This window comes from Columba livia, chromosome 9, assembly GCF_036013475.1.
Source record: "Columba livia isolate bColLiv1 breed racing homer chromosome 9, bColLiv1.pat.W.v2, whole genome shotgun sequence".
Taxonomy (NCBI): domain Eukaryota; kingdom Metazoa; phylum Chordata; class Aves; order Columbiformes; family Columbidae; genus Columba; species Columba livia.
In genome coordinates this window covers 25,630,276-25,652,619 of record NC_088610.1, presented here as the reverse complement: position 1 = coordinate 25,652,619, position 22,344 = coordinate 25,630,276, and the positions used below count along the sequence as shown (strand labels likewise).

At 36.7% G+C, this 22,344-nt stretch overlaps 1 protein-coding gene across 26 annotated transcripts in view; it reads left to right on the top strand.

Annotated features, from left to right (window-relative positions):
- The window catches only part of PER2 (period circadian regulator 2), a 50,535-nt gene that overhangs the window by 8,230 nt on the left and 19,961 nt on the right, over positions 1 to 22,344 (top strand). For 2 of the 26 annotated variants that reach the window (XM_065074362.1, XM_065074359.1), the window contains exons 2-13: positions 169 to 225; positions 1,185 to 1,238; positions 3,244 to 3,403; positions 9,947 to 10,048; positions 11,220 to 11,771; positions 12,382 to 12,450; positions 15,296 to 15,450; positions 15,979 to 16,100; positions 17,688 to 17,889; positions 19,429 to 19,480; positions 20,825 to 20,967; positions 21,303 to 21,381. In XM_065074362.1, the coding sequence (XP_064930434.1) occupies positions 11,398 to 11,771; positions 12,382 to 12,450; positions 15,296 to 15,450; positions 15,979 to 16,100; positions 17,688 to 17,889; positions 19,429 to 19,480; positions 20,825 to 20,967; positions 21,303 to 21,381 (1,196 nt within the window). In that variant the 5' untranslated portion in view covers positions 169 to 225; positions 1,185 to 1,238; positions 3,244 to 3,403; positions 9,947 to 10,048; positions 11,220 to 11,397. Of the gene's footprint in view, positions 1 to 168; positions 226 to 1,184; positions 3,404 to 9,946; positions 10,049 to 10,084; positions 11,772 to 12,381; positions 12,451 to 15,295; positions 15,451 to 15,978; positions 16,101 to 17,687; positions 17,890 to 19,428; positions 19,481 to 20,824; positions 20,968 to 21,302; positions 21,382 to 22,344 lie in introns of those variants that run through there. The other 24 variants (XM_065074356.1, XM_065074355.1, XM_065074360.1 and 21 more) reach the window with 19 other exon arrangements.

Here is a 22,344-nt window from a genome sequence, read left to right as displayed (position 1 = left end):
AAACTTCTTACATTTGCTTTCATTTTGTATTTGTAGTCTTTATAGCCATTATTCATCTATGAAATATATATTTTACATGGTTGGACTTGTATTACATTATTATATGGATTTATGTTTCATAAGTAATTTTTTTAATCTTGCTTGTACAACTTCCCTGTTTTTTAATAGGAATATACTGATGACACTTTCAGATTTGGAAAGATCATGATTGGTACATTCCTCAAGGTGAGTGTCTTATGCTGTCATCAAGAAAGTGATTTATAATATCAGGTCTTGCTCAGTGAGTCCAAACTGATTTTTTTGTTGTTGTTGTTATTGCTGCTTTGGGTGTTTAGTTTGAGCTGTAATGTCTGAATGCTGAAACATAAAAAAATATTTGGGACATTTATAAATTGTGAAGTAAATGGAAACGGTGTGGCCTCTCTAAATCTTGAGGAAACTGAAATTTAGGTACCATCCAGTATCAAGTACTAAATCTGCATTGTTTGCTGGGCAGAAGTTTATTAATAAACTTTTGGTCTTCCAGTTGCTCTTGCAGGTGTTTTGAGAAATTTTAATGATGAGGAAAATTCTAGGGAACAGAAAACAAAGTTGCTAGTGCTGCTCAGATAATCAGGGTGATAGCTCAGGGGGAGAAAGGAAAATGTTATGCTTTGGTTTAGAAAGCAGGTCGTAGCTTCCAACAATATTTTTCAGTCGGTTGTGATCAGCTTTCTAACAGGTTGATACTACTCTAGTCTCTGAGAAGTTGACCAGATAGCATCATAGGTACTGACTTATATATGTTTATGTTCAATGTGTGAGAAGCCGATCACAACTCAGGTGCAATGTGTGATGGGTTAAGAAAGCAGAGTAGACAGTCAAAATTATTGTTATTGGAGCAAAAAAAGGAAGCAGCTGACACCTTCAATGAGAATGGTGGAGGCATGTCATCTGTGATGTAAAGAAATTTGTCCAGGTCGTCTTGTTACATGTGATCTGATGATGGGACAATATTGGCCCAAGACAGGAAAGGGAAGGGTAGCAGTTCTGGATAGTACTGTAATATTGCAATACAGATGAAATAGTAGCTAAGATTTTGAGGATTAATGCTGTAGTGTCTGATTTGTCTAAATGATTGAAAAAAAATACTGTTTCTATGGCTACAAAATGTAGCTGACAGTGTTCTCTTTTGTATGCTACAGGTGTGACTTCAGTTCTCCACAGCAAGTGAACTTGGTTGGGGTCTTGTAATACAGGTGTGTTCACTAAAGCAGGTTGTTCATTCTTTCCTAATATTTGAAGTCTTCTATGCTTGGAATAGATATGTCTCAGTGAAAAAGACCTTTTTGAAATTCCATACATAGATGAACTCTTTTAGTTCTTTGGGATTTGGACATGCTCAGTCACCTGCATGTTTCCTCTGATAAATAATAGAAGATCAGAAGATTTGATGGCCTCTAATTCTACTCAAACTGATAAAATTACTGTTTTGAATGACTTGTATTTAGTTTCAGATTAAAATCCTTTTGGCTTAGATTTATCTTAGCTTTCAGTTATATTGTATAAAGGCTTATCATGAGAATTTTAAGTAGTTTACAAGGACTGTTTTTTCTTAATGTCTTCCTAAATACATTAAGTAGATGAAGCAAATGTTACACCCAATTAAAATGGTGCATGCTGCTACTGTGAATACCCTCTTCAAACCTTTTTCATTTTTTTTAATCTATGAAAATGTCATGATGGAGGTCATCAAAGTAGAAAAGTGTTGTGTCACTTCATTAGTAGTCAGGCAGGATCTTATGGCCAATTTCTTGTAGATCTTGATTAGTGAAGACGCTTAACTCCATCAAGGAAATACAGATTACGGGGAGATAAATTAATGTTATTTAAGCCAGGATTTAAGTAGTGCTGAAAGAAATTCCACGTTTCTAGTGTCCAAGCTAAAATTGCAGAATCTGTAAGTAGCTCTAGATAAGGCAATTTCTAACACTTCTCATGGTCAGAGATACAGAGCTTATAATTTAAATCCTGTTTTATCAATTTATGATAGACAGCCATAAAACATTTAAAGAACCACTGTACACAGATTTGTATCATAATCTGAGACTTCTAGAACTCATATTGGCTTTGTGACACATTATGCGGAGTGGAATGTTATGAATAAGTTCTTCCTTAAGTCTGGCCAACACAAGTGTACTTTTAACAGTTGGTAGACATACAAAATCTTAAATTAAGGCATGTTAACATGGGCTGCCTTCCAAAATGGTTGGCTTGCGATCTGAACACTGTTCCAGACGTTCCTTCTGCATGTTCAAATGAAACACTTAAAGTGATGTAATTGTTTACCACACAAATGTCTATCATCTGAACTTCTAATTTTCATTCTACTGTTTTTATACTGTTTTATTGTGTTACATGGCAGTGGAATGTACCAATAGACTTAATTTCCTAGATTTAATAGTTTTCAGATTTTCTTTTTTCTGCTGAAATTCCCAGTGTCTTTTTTGGAAAACTGTTTTTCCTAGGAAGAATAATGGTGTGGATGGACTTTGTTAGTACTGAGTTCTGAATGTAAGGAAACCTTCATTTATTTATTTTTTTTCCTGTGGCGGTGAGTGGGCCCTGGAACAGATTGCCCAGAGAGGCTGTGCTATCTCCAGCCTTGGAGATATTCAGGTCATCGGGAAGTGGTTCTGGGTAGCCTGCTCTAGGTGACTGCCTGAACAGGGAGCTGGCCAAGATGACCTCCAGAGGTCCCTTTTGACCTCCACCAATTTTTGTAGCAGCCTAGTAAACTCTTTAATGCTCATACCAAGCCTATAGTGATGTAGGTAAGTTTAGATCAGGTGTTAAAGTTGTATTCTAACCAAATTCCTTAAGCACTTGAGGCTCCTGTTGACTACATCAGGCGTTTTGCTCTGGAGAGGTTGGCCATTTGTTCTTGGTGTCTGTGTCAGCCCCTGCAGACTGTGTACATACTATACACGTACACAGTATGATACAGTACCAATCGTGAACTGGAAGGGTTATTTTGTCTAGTTTAGAATAGTCTGTTATTTCAAAGCTCTATAAGACCTTACTTTAGACCGAAAGTATTTGAAATGCAAATTTTTATCTGGTTCCTCTGCTGGATGACAGTTTCATGTTTAACCAACATTTATTTGCATAGGCATGGCATATCTATGAGCATCTCTCTGCTATCTGTTTGAAGAGGACACTGTTGGGGGGCCCAGGTATTTCTTTTATATTTTATAGTTGTAGAGGTGTCCGGACTCTGTAATGGTCAAAGATTTCCAGTAGAAGAGGATGAGACAAGAATTAAATGCATGTGGGAGACTCTGGACCTAGGCACTTCATGCTTTTGATGCTAGCTGGGAGGGAGCTTGATAAACACTTATACCAACTTTTCACAGAAAAACAGGTAAGAAAAATGTGCAGTTGTTATGATTCACATTAGTAGATTCTTCTCCCCCACCCCCTGGGGTTTATGCAGAAAATATAATGTTCTGTGTTTGTTTTATCTTGGAACTGTGATTTCAGTCATATATATACTCACTCAGAACTATATTTTAGGTATAAGCTGGGAATTACCTTATTTGAAGCTAAGATGGTTTTAGTCTAAAACCATACTTATTCTTAAATTCAGGTTTTAGTTTCTTCACTGAGGAAACAATCTGGTTGGCAGCATCCTTGCCATGGCTGCAAGGACCCTGGCCTGGTGCTTATGGTGACCTCTTCCTGTATAGGTGCTGCTGTAAATTCACGATGGCACATGAATGGCTTTGGACCAAGGCTGTGTCTTGGTCAGTTCCTCTGTTGTAATCAGGATCCCCTTTGTAAAGATAATACTAACGTTTATTTAACTAACAGTCCTGTGTGCAGGATTCTCTTGAACTGAAAGATTAATCCTTATCGACAAAGTGTGAAATGAATGCTGTGCAATTCAAATTTCATGGAAGCACTTGTGATATTCTAGATGATGTCGGTTATTTCATTGGCGTAAAATTGACTTATACCTCATTCCTTGTTAAGAAAAAGAAGAAAATTTTTTTATGATGACTTGCAGTGAGATGATGAATCTATTAAAGAGTTTTAATTCAAGAAGTCTTACAGGAAATTTTTAAGCATCTTTTGTTGTTTTTTCTCATAGTGAAGTCTGAGAATACTGCCATATTTTTTTTTTTTCCTCCTTCATTCCTAGAAAGTGTCCTACTGAAGGTATTCTGTTAATTGTTCTGTGTCTTGCCACAAAAAAATGAAGCTCTTGGTATTGTTGGTGAAGTTGTACAGTCAGTCACTTCTTGAATTGTTGTTTGTTTTTCAACATTTTTTCCTAACATTTTGCTGCTATCAAGCATTTAATTACTGTCTAATTGCACAGGGAGAATGCACTCATTGTAGATGGTAATTTTCAATTTTCTCTGAAATAGCATGATGAGATTAAATCTCTGCTAGTTATCTGTCATACGCGAGACAACTTTTACCATTTTGCAGAGCAATCATCCAGAAGACATGTGGAAACTCTCCTTGTTGATAAGATCTTCGGTAAAATTGAATCGTGACTATTAGAAAGGTTTCTTATTGGTGTTAGTACAGTTAAGAGTCCCCAAATATTCACATCTGAAGGATAATCATAAACTCTGGTGGGCCTCTTGCTTCATTTGTGAATATTACTAAGTTCATATTAGTTGCAAATTTAGACTTAAGTCTTTAGTTGTTCTCCTCTAACTCAGTTATTGAATTAGATAATTTTGACTCTTGATTTTTAGCTTTTGTTCTTTAAATGTCAGTACTAGACATGATAGTTTTTGTGTGAAAAGAAATCTGGAAAAATCTGTTCTCTGAATGTAACCTGATTTCTGCTGAAGCAAGATTCAGTTTAAATGTCATAGTTTCAAAATCAATTTGCCTCCTTGATGTTCTACAGTCCTTATTAAGAAGGTTTTTCAAAAGCATCAAAGCCGTTATTTCTTCAAGGGTTTGTCCATACATATTTTGGCATGTTTTTCTGGGGACACTAAGGTCCAGCTTGTTTCCATTGTCTTACTGCAAGATAAAAGGGCTTCTGTAGCTGATGAATAACCAGAAGAGATTTTCTGTACATTTAACCTGGCATATTAATGTCTGCATTTGTCCTTAGTGCTCAGTGGAAGCATGTTGCCCTTTTCATACGCTGCATCAAGATCTTAGAGAGTTCTGGTCTTTGCCAGAGTGACTTTGGGAGGTTTGCTCTGTATAGAAGAGTGGTGAGTGAGGTGCCTTTTGTGAATGAGGTACCTTAAAATCAAGCTTAACTGGTGCCAATTTAAGATTAAAGATAAGTTTTTACTTAGAGTCAAAATAGATAACTTCCCTTAAAAGTTTAGAAAGATGTAGCAGAAAAAAATAAAAAAGCTTAATGTACTTCTCTCAAGATCAAACGTTAAAGAGCTCTTTTTCTGTATCCTTGTGACTGTCTGCACTTGCTTACCAATCTGGGTATGAGATGCACTTTCCTCCCTTTAACTGTAGTAACAGGACAGAACATGAGACTGGGAAAGCATGCTAGCTTTTACCTTTTCATTCTTGTTTGGTTATTGATTGGAAATTTATTCAAACATATAAGCAGGATGAATGTGTGCATTTATTATGGCACTTTAGCTGAGATTAGTTTCAACGTTAATTAATCTCGCTGGGATGACTGACCCTCTGTGCTCTTGAAGTGTTTGCATGGTGCTTGTGTATGCATGCAGATGTTCCACTTAAGGTCTTCCTCTGTTGGAAAGTAAAGTCTAGCCAGATGCATCAGTTCTTACATAAAATGACAGGCACGGAGCATGATGTAGGGTCCTTGCTAGTCTGTTCTTTTATTCACAGTAATTCCAATCTGTTTGTACAAAACATCTCCAAATTTATGGCATGTGTTACCATTACTGCTTTTGGGTATCTTGGTGGTTTTATTTATTACACAAGCTCTTATTTTAGAAACACTCCTCTTCTGTCTTTCCTTGGAAGCTCCTAAAAGTCTATCATAATCTTTTTCTTGTTCCTTCCTATTTGTTGTTCCTGTATTCCTTATCCTGGTATGTGCCTCTGGCACTGAGGCTTTTGAAATTTTGAAACAGAATAACTTTTGTGCAAGACTGACTTTCAGTGACATTAATCTTCCAGTCCTGCCTAAGAACAGTATTCCACCTCGAGGAGTTGAGCCAATTCTTTTTAGAGAGATACTTCTTAAAAGTTCAAACTTGTATCTTCTCCATTATTGGGATACTCTTTTGTTCCTGTCACTGTTGTCCTTGGGCTCCAAATTCTAGTCACTGTAATGTAGCTGTGTAGTAGGTTGGTGCAAAAAGAATTGCAGTTTTTGCATTGTTGAAATTTGATATTGGAATACATCCTTAAATAAATGTGGTTATGTTATAAATCATTTAAATGCACTCTTCTCACTGTATGTGGGGTTTTTTTTGCTATTGACTTATTACTTGCTGTTTATTTTATATTTATTTTAGACTATGGAAGTGATGTTAGACAAAAAGCAAATTTGAGAAATTGTCTTATTTGAGTTCAAAATGGGTCATAAAGCAGTGGAGACAACTTGCAGCATGAACAATGCATTTGGCTCAGGAGCTGCTAACAAACATATAGTGCAGTGGTGGTTCAAGAAGTTTCATAAATGAGATGAGAGCCTTGAAGATGAGGAGTGTAGTGGTGGCCGTTGGAAGTTGACAATGACCAATTGAGAGCAATCATCAAAGCTGATCCTTTTACAACTACACAAGAAGTTGCTGAACTCAATGTTGACCACTCTATGGTGGTTTGGCATTTGAGGCAAATTGGAAAGGTGAAAAAACACCATAAGTGGGTGCCTCATGAGGTGACTGAAAATAAAAAAAGAGCGTCACTTTCAAGTGTCGTCTTATTCTGTGCAACAACACCAAACCATTTCTCGATTGGATTGTGATGCGTGACGATATGTGGATTTTGTACGACAACCTGTGACAACCAGCTCAGAGGCTGGAGCAAGAAGAACCTCCAAAGCACTTCCCAAAGCCAAACTTGCACCAAAAAAGGTCACAGTCACTGGTGATCTGCTGCCAGTTTGATCCAGTCCAGCTCTCTAAGTCCCAGTGAAACCATTCCATCTGAGAAGTCTGCTCAGCAAATCAAGGAGATGCACTGAAAACTGCAATGCCTGCACCTGGCACTGGTCAACAGAAAGGGCCCCATTCTTCTCCACAACAATGCCCAACCACACGTCACACAGCCAGCACTTCAAAAGTGGAATGAATTGGGCTATGAAGTTTTGCCTCATCTGCCATATTCACCTGGCCTCTTGCCAACTGGCTACCACTTTTTCAAGCATCTTGACTTTTCAGAGGAATGATGCTTCTACAACCAGCAGGATGCAGAAAATGCTTTCCAAGAGTTTGCTTATTCCTGTAGCATAAAAATCCATGCTTCAGGATTCGACTAACTTATTTCTCTTTGTCGAAACTGTGTTGATTGTAATGGTTCCTATTTTGATTAATAAAGATGTGTTTGAACCTAGTTATAATGATTAAAAATTCACAGTCCAAAACTGCAATTACTTTTGTACCAACCCAATAAAGACTGCATAGATAGTTACTGTGGGAAAAGCTACAGAAGCTCTGGCATTTTGCTAGTTAGAGGCAGAAGTAACACAACTTGAGCAGTTCCTGACACAAGTTTCTGCTAGGTGTCAAGAGGAAGAAAATTCATGTGGTATCTCCTATAGACCAGTACCTGTTTCTTTTCTGTTGGTGGTTCTCTTAATTTGAATTAATTGCTTAAAGTAAAAAAACCCCTGAAATCTTGACTGCCATTGAATTACTCAGCTCTTGTTCAGGGAGGCACAGGAAATGCCTCAGAAGTTATTGGGCAGCTTATATATGTATGTGTATGTATATGTATGCATATTTATATATGTGTGTTTAGGGAATGATTCTCTCCCACCTAAGGAAGCACTGTTGACGTTTGCTACATATACCTGGCAGAAGCTAGTGTGTCAGGGAAAGAAGGGAGGAGACGAGACAATAGATGATATTTGGCAGTGGAAAAAATTACTCATCAGTGATTTAACAGCTCAGAATTTCAAACTGTAAGACTCTACATGCTAGCTATGGTGCAATTTCATTGAGTCTTTACTTCCGAAGATTACAGAAAAGACTTTGGGGAAATAATTTTCCAAGGAAAGGTTGTTAAAAAAATATTTGCAGACAGCTCTTGAGGCTGAAAATACTATGGCATATGTAATACTTCGGCTTCAGAATTCAAGAGAAGAGGTTTCTTGTGCTTAAAGACTGAAATACAAAATGTTTGCATTAAGACTTGGAAAGCTGTGATACAATCATTGCTCTTCCCATAGACAGCACAGTTTTCCTGATCTGTGTGTTACTGTAATATTGGGCTAATTATCCTTGGAGAACTTAGGGCTATGCTAAGAGCCTTGTCTGCTGGCAGTTCATGCTTATGAACCTATCAATAGTTGTTTATGTAGTTTTCTTTAAGGGATTTAAGTTTAGCAGTGCTAAGTGGGGTGTTTTGTTGTGGGTTTTTCTGAGAGTGGTTTGTTTTGGTGTTTTTTTCCCTTCTAAAGAAATCATGTAGCATAGTTTACTAGCAGATAATGTTGTTTGGTTATGGCAGTATGTTTTTCTTTTGTACCTAAAGCAATTTCAAAGTAGCATGTGGTCAGAAAAATAGGTGGAAACACTTACCTTAGGCACAGAATATAGTATGAGGAATGCTAGATTTCAGCTTAAATTCCTACATGTCAGACCTTCTATTCAGGTGATGCTGTCTTTTTCCAAAAGTTTCATTTTAATAATGATGGGGTTAATTTGTGCAATTCTTGTGTGTAAGGCATTTATATAAGTGGACAAAATGCTGTATATGATCTCCAAGGTTATCTTTAACCTTTACAGGGAAGGTAAAAAGCCATTGCATTGCTAGCTGAGTACTTTGCTGCAGTACCTTTACTCACTGAATTCTCTGTAGAATTTACAACTTCAGTTCCCTCTGAGAAATAATATTACAGTACAGGTGACACCTGAGAAGTGGCTTTGTGAGAGTGGGTTCACTTATTTAACCAGACAGATGCTCTTATTTCCGCAATACTTGAAGTAGTAGTAAGAGCATTCCCTGGGTGAGAATGGATTAACAGATTTATAAATCAGTCCTTACCTTTACAGTAACAGGAGGTTTGTCTAATGTGCTGTCCATATAGGTATTCTCAGTGCCACCATCTATATTCATTCTTGAGCCCTTTGACGTTTTCAGTCGCTCTCAAACAAAATGAGTCATGGTTAGCCCTGTGTTGGTAAGCATGGGCTGTGATGCTGCAGACGGGATTCATAGCATGGGTACTGCTAACCAGCTGGGCTCATTAGGAGCATGTGTGGTGATAGCGGGCTGTGTACAGGGACAGAACTTCATTAAAATGTCCAGCTAAGTTAGGCGAGTGAAAGTGTGAGCTCTGTCTACCAGAGAGTTTAAATCAGCGATGAACTGTCTGATCGAGTTAATCATTGGCCACCGGAATATGTGCCATTCTGTAATAATACTAGAGTTTCATTTAGGAGTAAATATTATTGTGTGTTCTAATTATAGATTATATATATATATATATATATTTTTTTTTTTTTTTTTAGACAAGTGGCTTACTTAGTCCAGAAAAAAACTGTTAGAGCTACTCAAATGTCATTTACTGCCTGTATCTGATGTTCAATGCAACAGCATGACAGTGTGCCTGTTTAGTCTGGGTTAGAGTACTTGAAGCGACTACATGCAGAAGTGAAATATCAGTATATTCTACTCTATCCAAAGGGGTTGTTGTATTGTTACCTATAATGAAGTACTAGTGAATAATCTTGTAAAGAAAAAAAAAATATATATTTGTATACCGTTATGATAGCTTAAATAAATGTCTTTAAACTACACTTCCTCTTTCAAATGAAAACAGATATCTTGCATATTACTTTGGCCAAACAAGGAGACAAGTAGTATTTCCTTCTGAAAAGCTCAAAATAAATGTAAAATGTGTGGAAAAACAGCAAATAGGAGGGTAAGAAAATAGTTTCAATATTTTTTTTGGGGGGGGGAGGGGAGTTAAATCATAGTGTGTTTGAAATTAATATTAAGTTAATGTTTTCTGTTACGGGCTTTCCTTAAAAAAAATACATATTTATTTGTGTTTAAAAGGAAGCTGCTGCAGTTAATATTAGCAAAACTTATTTGCAGACTTTATAATTGACTTTGTTATTCCAGTCAGAGGTTTATTAGTCAACAGTTGTAGTCTTGAGTATTTTAAAGGAACAAAAAGGAAGGAACAAACATGATTCTCTTGTTGTAAAAGCAACCTTTTTTTTTTCCTGATGATGAATTAGCCTGTTCAGGGTTTTGCAGTGCTGTTGTCTTTGGGTTGCTGAAATAGACGAGGAAATGAGTCAGATTAAATATCTTCATTTTATTCATAAATTTGAACTGCCTTCTAATACTACTTCTTTGGCTCTTCAGTATTAGACTGTTCTTAATTCACTTCTGTGTACGCTTTAAGTGTATACATGTACACTTTTGAGTCCAGTGCGTTAAAAATTGCATTAAAAGCAGGGATCTTACTTTTCTAAACAATGAAGAGTCTGTGTCTGGCCCCCCCTGGCTCCCCAACTGGTGGTGATCGGTAGATAAAATGATTTTCAGGCTCATTTGTCTCTCAGAATTTTTATTGTGGATAAACTGGTGGATTTGTGTACTTAGTTTCCTTGTCCCTACCATATGTTCAGTCTACCTATGTGGCTCCTATATGAAGAAAGAAATGAAAAATTGGTCAAAATGTCAGAACACACTATATTTTAAAAAAATACCTAAAATCCTAACAACCTCCAGACCAAGTGGGGAATCCTCTGATGCCTGAATGGAATCTTGGTTTTATCAGGGTAAACTGGAAGCCAGGGAAATGGTTTCACTGAAAATAATAATTGTTGTCCAGATACAGGCAATTAAATTGTCAAGTATTACGTAGGAGGATAAAAACCAGCTGAATATTTTCATGTTTGTTTCACTTTGTCTTTTTGTGGTGTGGTTTTCGTTGTTGTTGTTTGGTTGGTTTTTTAACTCAAAAATAAATACCTTTTCCACAATAAAACATTGATAGGTTTGCAGTTATTAATATATTAAACTTTCCACTGTTCAAATGCTGAATATAATAACCATTGAATATCACTTATTGCTTTTAGCTTCACCAGGCAATGAGAATCTAGCTTTTCAGCAAAGGCAAACAAGAATTTTTTTTCTTCCTTCCCTTCCTCCTCAGATCTGTGGGTCTGTACTTCCGAACAGAATTTGTACAGAGAGAAAATTCTGAATATGGCTTGATTTGCTCTTGATCTTGGCATTGTTTCTAATGCGTATCCCATGGACTCTATCAAGTTCAGAGGGTTCTACTCTAGCACTGAGGAGCAGGACCCTGAGCAGCAACCTGGTATCAGTGAAAAAGTTTCTTTGTCGTTCTCTTTAAAAGAGGAGCAGAAAATGAGTGATTATTCTGGACTTGCAAATAACCACAGCCAGATGATTGCTGAAGATTCAGGAATTCAGCAAAAGCCTGAACACTCTCATGGAGTTCTTCAGGAAGATATCGAAATGAGCAGTGGATCCAGTGGAAATGACTTCAGTGGAAATGACACAAATGAAAACTACTCTAGTGGGCATGATTCTCACGGCCACGAATCTGATGAAAATGGGAAAGATTCGGCAATGCTCATGGAATCTTCAGACTGTCATAAAAGGTAGTAGCTAATATTAAATAAATTTCATTTTTTTTGGTCACTGATTTTTCCATTTGAATCTAATTTCTGAAAAATAACTATGGTATAATGCATATCTTCAGACTGAACCTGAATGTTCTTTTCTGCTTAGTTAACTTGTACTCTCGTATGATGTAAATTGTGTAATATATTATAATTTATAAAGAGGTCTAGTGTTCTGTGAGGCCAACTTAATTTACATCTTTCTTCTCATCATTGTGTGTTTAATTTGCCTTATATACATAGTTTCTTGTAAACCCATGTCTATAATTGTATATCAAAAAGCGTCAGTCTGTTTTTATGCATAAGGATGCAACTGTGCTGTTTTCCTCTTTTAAATCACAGCTTAGTGTACAGAGCAAAGCTACAGTAAGAAAAACCTTCTTACACAAGTGTGTAAGAGCTATTATTCCATTTGTCGTACCAGGCAGAAGCTTTTCAAGTTGTGGGTTTATTTGTTTTGCTGGGTTCTGTTTGTGGTGTTTTGTTTTTCCTAGATAGTCATTAATAGGAAAATATAAAACTAAAATGAACTAAAAGTTGTCTGTTAGGTTTGCTAATATTAACCTCTTTATATCTTTTTTTATTCTAGTTCAAGCTCAAATGCATTTAGTCTGATGATTGCAAACTCTGAACACAATCAGTCTAGCAGTGGATGCAGGTAAATCAATGTGCATATATTTTCAGTAATTTGCATGTATGTAATGCTAGGTGCTGAAAACTAAATAGTGTTGTGGTTTGGTTTTTTTTTTCTCTTCTGGCTAAACCTGGAGGAATACATGAGAAATCCTATGTTTGATTGTCTTTCTGTCCTTGATCATTAGTATGTCCTATTAACCACTTGATTGAATTAGAGCTTTTTGTTGCTGTTCCATGCAAGTTGTGCGATAACCTTTCAAGTCATTCTACTTTGTTTTGATTTGGTAGTTTAAGTCTGTAATTTTACTTCAAATATTGCTTCAGCTCTAGCGTGGGTTTTTTTCTTTGTTTTGTTTTTTAAGCTCTGAGTTTTCTGCTCTCAGTTTAGTCTGAATCCCTTACCCGGGGACAACCTAGTAGTGTTTTAACATCAGAATTCATCCACTGAGTTGGATGTGTTCTAATGTCCAGCAGCCGTATAATCTGCCACTCCTGTGTTCCATTCACCAGGATTGAAGCCTCAAGTCTGTAAGGATAAACCAACATCAGCTGCAGGAATCCCTCTGTATAGACGCTGCTTCTGACCCTGCTGTACTTGTTGGGGGTTTCTAAGTCAGCTTCTGATCAGGAGAACAAAACCTGATCCTGAGTAGATCAATGATATCTAACTATAGCATCCTGATGTTAAAACCCCCATCTACTTTTACCGACCTGAAAGTGTTTCTACCTGATGCAGTTCATAGAGAAGTGGTAAATTAAGATTACCTCTTCGCACCATTTGTTGTTTGATGAACTCATTGTCTGTGTCTGCCTTGCAGACACCTGGAGTTCTCGTTCCATGCTGTATTTTCAAGTGTTGCTTAGTATTGAAGATGCAGTGAACCAAGGGCCTTTCTTAATCTTACTTTCCCGGTGATTCAGTTTTCACTGCAAGATTTTTTGGGGAGTTACTTATTAAATTTCATTAATAGCTCTGCTCGTAAATAGGAACTGGAGGGTGCAGTGTTTTCCCTAGTTGTCAGGCACAGTGCTGGGTGTTACAGAGTAGAATCTCATGATCTTTTGGGAATGGGAGACTGAGGAGATCTAGAAAATGATCTCTAAAGAAAACACTAAAATAGGCTGATAAAGCTATAAGATTAGCCTTTCATTCAGAGGCCCTGGATTCAATATTGATACCAACCATCTGCTTAGTCTGATATTTGTTGGTACCTTTCCAGTTTGCCGACCACATAAAGCAAAATGAAAAGCTCCTATCTTTATAAAAATTGCTTATTCTGTCTTCTGCAAATCAAGTCTTCCCTGTGGTTGGCTGCTCTGCCTGATGCTACTGATATTTGGAAAAACTTTTTCAAGTTGTATAACTTATTTTCCAAAGAGGCTTGTCTTCTATATTTGCTGCTGCTGTAAGCTAATTTGGAAAGGTTTCTTTTCTTGCAAGAGAGTCTGACTGCTCTCATGACGCATATTCAGAGAGTACAAAACCAGCAGCATGCCCAGTTGTTTCATAATAGTTTCCTTTGCTTTCCTCCTACTGCCAGCATAGAGGGTTCTTCTGTTAACAAGGCCCCGTCTTATTGCATAAGTCCAAACTGTCAAGCCATGTTATAGATGAGATTTTAATACACAGCATGAACAGAATGTTTCCCAGGGGAGTACTATACTTTTTTGTCTTATCCCTTGCCATTGTTTCTCAGTACAAAATGACCACTGATTAAGTGAATGCTACGTTTATCGCAGTACATTGAGGTGAGCAAGAACAATTCTCTAGCACAAGCCAGCTTTGTTGCTTTCCAAGTATTTTTGGTGAAATACACCCAACACCTGTCAGATGATTGATCTACCCAAAGAACTTTTCAAACTTCCCAGAAAAATGTTCTATGCTAACTTCTTAGATACTACCAGCCGTGACAATTGGCTGCTAAGAAAAGGCCATTCTTTTAATGGGAGAGAATTTATTTTCAGGAAGGTTTAAGAAAAGCTCTAGAATTCTCTTGATTGTTGTAACCAATTTCTATTCCAATGAGAAAGACATGGTGATTTTTCATTTTGACTGCTTCCTACTTACCTGCCACCCATCTTAGTCATCCTCCCCTCCCTCACCTCCTTACACATCCTTTTTGATTTTGTCAGCACCTCTCAATAATGGGGAGAGATACAGGAACTGCTAAGACAGGTGACAATTTCCTGATGTTGGCACTGATAATCTCTGAGTTTGACCTTCTGTGCTGAGACAGCACTTCTGAACATGCACCTGAGAAAAGTGAATGCAATTTCTGTCTCCAGCTTCCTCTGATTCTTTACCCTACATATTTAGTCAAGTTTCCTTATTTAATATATTGCCATGCTTAACTAGGATGCGTTGTTCCAAGGATTTCTCCATTTGTTTTAACTTGATGCTCTCCCACTGCCATTCCCTTTTCAGGGACCTTTCTTATGAGAACCTGCTCGAACAGGAGGTGAAGACTTGAATGGACCTCCTGCTTCTCTCCTTTGAAGTCCATGAACATTTCTATGAGTTTGAATTTGAAAGGAACTAAGGAAAATACCACTAAAAAGGGAGGAGGGAGACTGGCAAAAATAAAAAAGTTATCTGGTGCTTGGGTATATGTACTGTTGCATATACAGGGTATATTTTACGATAAGACTTCAGATGGTGGTAAATAATTTCATTTTAAATGATGCTAGCTAATTCAAGAATTATTGTAAGTTCTGAATGTTGATAGTAAGTACTGGAAAAGTTAATGTGGCTAGTTGTACAAATTTAGGTATGCGACAAGTTTCAGAGTGTATTTGGGCTTCTGTGTGGATGATGTGTCACTTCAGGCATTCAAATGACATTTTATTTTTTGTTTTTAATCTTACAGTAGCGAGCAGTCCACTAAAGCCAAAACACAAAAGGAATTGCTGAAAACATTACAAGAGCTGAAAGCTCACCTTCCTCCTGAAAAGAGAATTAAAGGCAAATCTAGTGTCCTAACGACATTGAAATACGCCCTTAAAAGCATTAAACAAGTTAAAGGTAATAAAGTATGATACTACCAAGATAATGCCGACCTGGATGAAATTAAACATTTAAAATAAGAATTTAAATGTGGTTGTCTGTGTAAGGCTAAGTTTATTATGTTTGAAAACCTCTCTAAACACGTTTGCATGATGTTTCCATTTGTTGGCTCTGTTAACTTGTGGGACACAAAGGAACTCCTTTGGGAGCTATAGCAGCTTTCTAGATGCTTGATATTTTACTGATATTTGTTGTAGTTAGAAAATTAATTTGAAAACGATTTACAGTTTTATACTATTTGAACTGTCAAACAGATAAAAAAACGTGATCACACAGATGTGAGTATATGAAGATGGGTAAATTTGTGTTGCTGATGAGGAAGCTCTACTGAGGAAAAACTAATTCAGAGTATTACCTATATTTCCCAATGACTGCCCGTTTTGTGCTTATGCCAGAAAAAGATTTTGTCCCTTAACCACTCCAGGCTGGATGTTTATTGATGAGATTTTAAATTCTGAATGTAAGTTGTTTACTGTTTTCATGTAGCCAATGAGGAGTACTACCAACTATTGATGATTAATGAATCCCAGCCTGCTGGACTCAATGTGTCATCTTACACAGTGGAAGAAGTTGAGACTATAACCTCGGAATACATCATGAAAAATGCGGTGAGTATGGTGACCAAAGTCTACACTGTGTATTGAAAATGTTTTCTAGAACTGGAATTCTCAGGCATACTTTCTTTTTACAAGGTAGGAGGTGGTACTAAGCCAATAACCTGAAGCTTTTACCTTCCAGAGAATATTGAGTAGAAACTCTGAGCCTTTGTGAACTTTGCCAACAGCACCTTGATCTGAGGTTTTTTTTCTGCAGTTAGGTGGGAAATAAGGAGTCTAAACTCTTTGGCCCTGTGAATTGTACCTTGTGCTTAGAGATGATGGTGTGACATATCTCAGCATCCATGTGATATAATGCACTGTGAGACATCATTAATTTTCATTTTAGAACACCTTCTAAATTTAGAGAGTAACTCTTTCCAGATTTTAGTCAAGGCACATTGCGAATTGTTTTAGCTTACCTTTATCAGTAAGGGTTACTTGATGTTTCACCAGTTCTTTGTGTTAATGAGGCTGAAAAGTGATGCAAGTGTTGGAATCACTGTGTGGTGTGTCCTCTCTGGTATTTGTCTGGTCTTTGCAACTGGGAAGGCTTATGGTGTGATCCAGTGATGCTGTGTCTTCTCCTCTAGATAAGAACAGCTATGATGTTCAGCGTAGTTTTTAGCAGTAAAATGATAGTCTGAACGATTTTTAAAATTATTACTATTTATTTTCCACATTCCCAGTGTTTTGAGGATATTTTAAGGAGTTTTCCATAAAAATATTACATATAAACTTCTTAGACTGCCTTCCACTACTTTTTTTCCTGAATCCTCTGCCTGAATGTATGAAGTTCTGAAATCAATAAAATGATGGTCTGATGGGAGATGTTCCCTAGTTTGAAGTAGGTGGTTTCGTTTTTTTTCTATCTATGAATAGTAAAGGTTGCCCAAAAGGTTAAATAAATAGGAAGTCTAAAGTACAACTGCGGACTTTAGCCAAATATCATAAACATTGTTAAATTCATCTGAAGCATCTGGGTTTGTGAAACTGGTGTTCTGACGACAGCTCTTAAGTTTGTATATAGTGTTAATGGATAGAGCACTACATATTATGACGCAGGAAGCCCCTCTGTGTCAAGAAGAAAACCCACGTGAAATGACATGAGTGAAGTGTGTTTATGGTTGTTTAGGACATTTTTTCAACCTGTCTACTCATTATTTTACCAGGTGGTTTAGAGCACTTTTTTCATTTTACGGTGGATGGACACGATAACTATTTTTGGAAAAATAGTTGAATTTGTAAATGTAAAATACACCTGTAACAAGCACAAGGAAAACGGCAGTTTTATAGCTGGAAGCTCTTTTAATTTGTAAATTCATTCTGCATTGTAAAATTCTAGGCAATGATATTTAGAGCTTGTAATCCGGTAAGATGCTAGCGTGTCATTATGTAGTTCAGTATGTGTACTGTCTGTGTCTACTTCATAAACAGATTAACTTCATTGCTCCCTAAACACATGTGGTTTAACACTGCTTCCTTAACTTTTATTTTGAACTTATTAGTGATTTATAACTTAAGTGGTTTTCTAAGAAATAGTTACTAGATTGAAGAATGTTTTTAACTGTCTAAATAATGTGAGTTTTTTGGTTTTAGGATATGTTTGCTGTAGCTGTTTCTTTGATTACTGGGAAAATTTTGTACATCTCCGATCAAGCTGCTTCTATTCTCCGCTGTAAGAGGGGCTATTTCAAAAATGCCAAGTTTGTGGAGTTCTTGGCACCTCAGGATGTCAGTGTGTTCTATACTTCTACTACCCCATATAGATTACCATCATGGAATATTTGCAATAGAGCTGGTGAGTAGTCTCAACAGCAGATATTTTTCTGACTTTCAGTCATGCACATGCAAATACTTGAACTGATTTTCTGGATATCCTTTCATCCTTTTCCATCACTCTCTGAGGTTATAACACAGATGCACTGTTAGAACATCTCTGAGCAGTACTAGATGTCAGTCACATTTCTACAAGTCAGCAAGGCTTGTCTGTTGGCTAAAAGTCTTCTGAATGTTTAACACTGTTTATTGGTTCTCATGTCCCTTTTGTCCAAATGAATGAAAACAAAGTAGGTATTCATGCTGAATAGTGGGTTTGCTTTCCACTCTTACTAGCACTCAAATGACCACAGTTTCTTTAAAATTTATTTTCTTCAGATATAAGGGGGATAACATCCTACCTCCCTCTTTTTAAAATGATTGATTTTAATAATGGACACCTTGATTACAATGTAGAAATATGTATTTCAGCTACCATCACTGTGCATTCACCAGGTGGAGTCATCTCTCTCTTCTTTTAGCCTTAAAAGCCACTTTAGGTATGCTAATTTTGAAGGATGATGTCTTGAGGCACTTGATATTTGTTTGTAGGAGGGTTGTTTTACTAGTGTAGCTACAGCTGTTAGGAATTGAGCAATAGCTGTCAACTGTGTTAACCAGACACTTGAAATTCAAGGTCTGCTCTAAATGGTTGCAATTCCAATCCATTGTAAACTAAGTCTGTTCATCTAAGTCAGAGTATGAAACATATTTAATCTGAAAAAATCTTTGGCAATAAATATATCCTAAGTAATGCATACACAAAGCAGGTCTGAAGGGACCTTGTGAGGTCTGTAATCAAACCTCTGGCTCAAAACAGGGTCAATGGTGAATTCTGACCATGTGATCCTAATTATAGATATTATTCTGTTATCCCTTCTTTTTTTTTAACATTTTCTGTAGTTTAATTATGTTTGTGTATAGCTTCACATTTCAAAATTCAGTAAGTGGAACTATGCACACTATGCTGTGTATCAGCTGTCATAGAATATAATATCCAAAAGTGTTGTGCACTGACTGAGGTCTTTGAAAGACCAGAGCTTGCCTTGAAAATTAGTCTGTGGTCACTCTGGAAAAGGAAGGAAATAGGAAATAGGAAAAATACTGTTCTTTTGGAGGGGGGTTCAGTAAGTGGATCTGGTGATCTAACTGTCCCAATGCCTTTCTAGGTAAAAGGTCAAACTTTGGGGTCCCAGATAATCAAACATTTTTGGTCAACATTATAAAGTACAGCAGAAAATCTGATAAGAGTAAACAGCTCGAACTGGAGAACTGTTTAGAGATATGTTTTCGGGAAAAGGCTTAATAAGCAAGCAGCTGTGATTCACACACCAGCCTCGGAATCTGAGCGGTATTCAGATTTAGTTGCTTATGAAATACAGTGTTTAGCAAATACATATGGAGAATTTAGGAAACCAACTTTTTAAAGAATTCAGCCTTTATCACTTAAGGAAAAAAACTCTTGTTTTTAATATAATCTTGAAATTTTAAACTTGTTATGAAATATGTTTACTATTTCTAGAGTCTTCCACCCAGGATTGCATGGAGGAGAAGTCGTTTTTCTGTCGCATCAGGTAAGACAGAATTATAAACCTTAATGTTGTATTATGAAACCATGCATTACAAGAGTGTTTGACTTTTCTAAGAACCATATGGTGTGTAGGTCTCTTACTTTTCCATAATGTGAACATAAGGCAAAACATATGCATGTCCTCTAGTTGATTAATTCCTAGAAGCTACACAGAAAACTGCTAAGTGATTTCAGGAAGCTGCATCTTAGAAGTTGATCGGTGTTAATATTGACCTTTGCACCATGAAGGAAGCTGATAAGGAATCTCCTACTGCTATGGAAAGTCTCATGTTAATTGAACTGTTGTGTTCAGCACCTGCTACAGAGTCTCTGTCATTCTAGAACACTAATGTCAAATCTTCCATGGAGAAAGATATGTGAGGGTAACTTGATTTGTCTCTTTTACAGTTACTAGATGACACTAGTAATTTGGTTTTGATTTTCTTCCTTCTTTTCCTGCCCCCACTCCCTTTCGTTGCTTTTATTTAGGAAATGCTGGCAACTTACTCAATGTTCTTTCTTGTGCAATTTGATTTCTTGCTGCTCATTGCCTCTGGTAGCATTTCTGAAAACAAAAATTGTGGATCCTATTACTTAATTGCTTCTGGAGCAAATAAGTACTTATCATTAAGGTACCAGTAAACTTTAAACATGTTGTAGACAATGCACCACTCCAGGGTGTTGGATTGTATGTACTGCAAAGGTACTGCTGGTATTATTGTAGACTCTTTTGTCCAACTAACATTGGTTCCAAAAGCTTTAGCTTTATAAACTTGCGCTCTTGTAAACTTATTACAACTGAAATATTTGTGTGTGTCACTGGGTAAATGGCTGTTGTTTTCTTTACTATGCTTTGGATTTTATTAAGTAAACAACTGTTATTATAGGTAAGAATTTCTGAGTCTTTGTTCTTTTTAAATCAGAATAAATATTGAGGAAAAGAAGGTCTGTTAACTGAGGGGATATAGCTATCTTCATAAAATAAATTCATCCCTCTAAAGGGCGTAGTGTCACATATGAAGATTATTGGATCAACAAGATAACTTAATCTATTGTAGGAGGTTGGTTTTTCTTTTTCTGTCAAATCACCATTTAAAGCAATTGTGGATGATCTTATTTCAGGCAGTAGAGAGGACAACGTGTTCTTACTGCAATTGGTGTACAAAGGGTGTTGTTAGAATTAGGTTCTCTTCTACCAAAAAAAAAATTCAGAAAGTTAAATTCTTGGGTGCTATTTTAGGAGCTATCATGCAGTCCTTGTGTCGTGAGGAAGTTACAATAGATAAATTAAAACTTTGTTTAGCGTAAAATGAAACTGTTGAAATAATTAACTCTGTTTAATTATTAGTGCGGGAAAGGAGCGTGAAAATGAGATTTGCTATCACCCATTTCGGATGACTCCTTACCTTATCAAAGTGCAAGATCCCGAAATAGCAGAGGACCAGCTTTGCTGTGTGCTGCTTGCAGAAAAAGTACATTCTGGTTATGAAGGTAATCCGTTGAATACATAAAGACTAATTTGGTTTCCTTAAAGTAAGAACTATTGTATGTTCTGCTGCAGGAATTTCCATGTGGTGTAGCATGACTGAATTTCAGCCTAGGATAGCCAACTTATGAGTACTGTCGGTGTTCTCAAGTTTTATTACAGTGAAAGGTAGTTGTTTCTGTTCTCTGCCCTTGCTGAGAGGCTGCAGGCTAGCAAGCTGCTTTCCTATATGCTCTTAGACTTTTACACTTTACTTGGTGTTTAATAGAAGCATGTAGCTTGAAGTATTTTACATATGCAAAAAACCACACTTGTTAATCTGCTTTTCTTTTTCTCTCAGCACCCAGAATTCCTCCCGACAAAAGAATTTTTACAACTACGCACACACCAACCTGTTTGTTCCAGGATGTAGATGAAAGGTAATTTACAAAAAATATTCTTTTTCAATTTACTGAGAAGCAAGCTATCCGGTATCTTTATAAGTATTTTTAGGATTTAATTAAGATGTCTGTGTAGAGTTAAAGATCATATGACTACTGAAAAGCATTTAACCCAAGAAAAGTACATCCCCCCAATTTTCACTAAGCAGGAAAACACATTATACTGTGGCATTTAAGTGGAAGTTAATTTGCCTACTAATAACTTGTTTGTCCATTTTTCTTTCATCTGGGGCAGATCTAGACATAAATTCAAGGAATGAACCCCAAGGTTAGGAAAATTCCTGTGCTAGCCATTGTCACCTGTATGAGGATTTTAGTTTGAAGTTTGATCCAATTAATAACAAACACTGTACTGCTGTCAGTTTCTGCTGGCTCAGCTATAACTAGAGATGTGTCCTTTAAACAATGTTAGATGTTAAAGAAAAAAAAAAATCTGTGTTCTTAGTTAAAACTACAGTCTTCACATTTCTTGATGTTGTCTGTACACAAAACTGCTCAGATTGTACTGTGTGAAAACTTCACATTGCTTTGGCAATTGTGAAAGATGACTAGAGCAAGTATTCACATTCCAAAGTAGAACCAGATCCACTGCCTGTGATCTGGAGACATACACAGAGGCTCAGGAACTAAGGTGTAAACCCAGCTTTCCTTTAGTATTTTGGGTTGTGTCTGTCTGGGGCCTTTCAAAGGGTGTTAGGTGGTGGAAACATGAGGTCTATAAAAGAACAGGAGATACTCCTGCAGTTAGGAGCATACTTGGCTGAGGAGAAGATAGCAATCTCGATAAGCTTTTAAGGGCAGGGATGCACTTTGAAATATCCTGGTGCTTTGAAGACTTGACTTGACAGAGAATTCACTTGTTCCTGAGTTTAAAACACAGGGTTCCTTTTTCCTTTCTTTCTCTTCCTTTCCCTTGTTTTACTTTACATTGCTTTAATGATG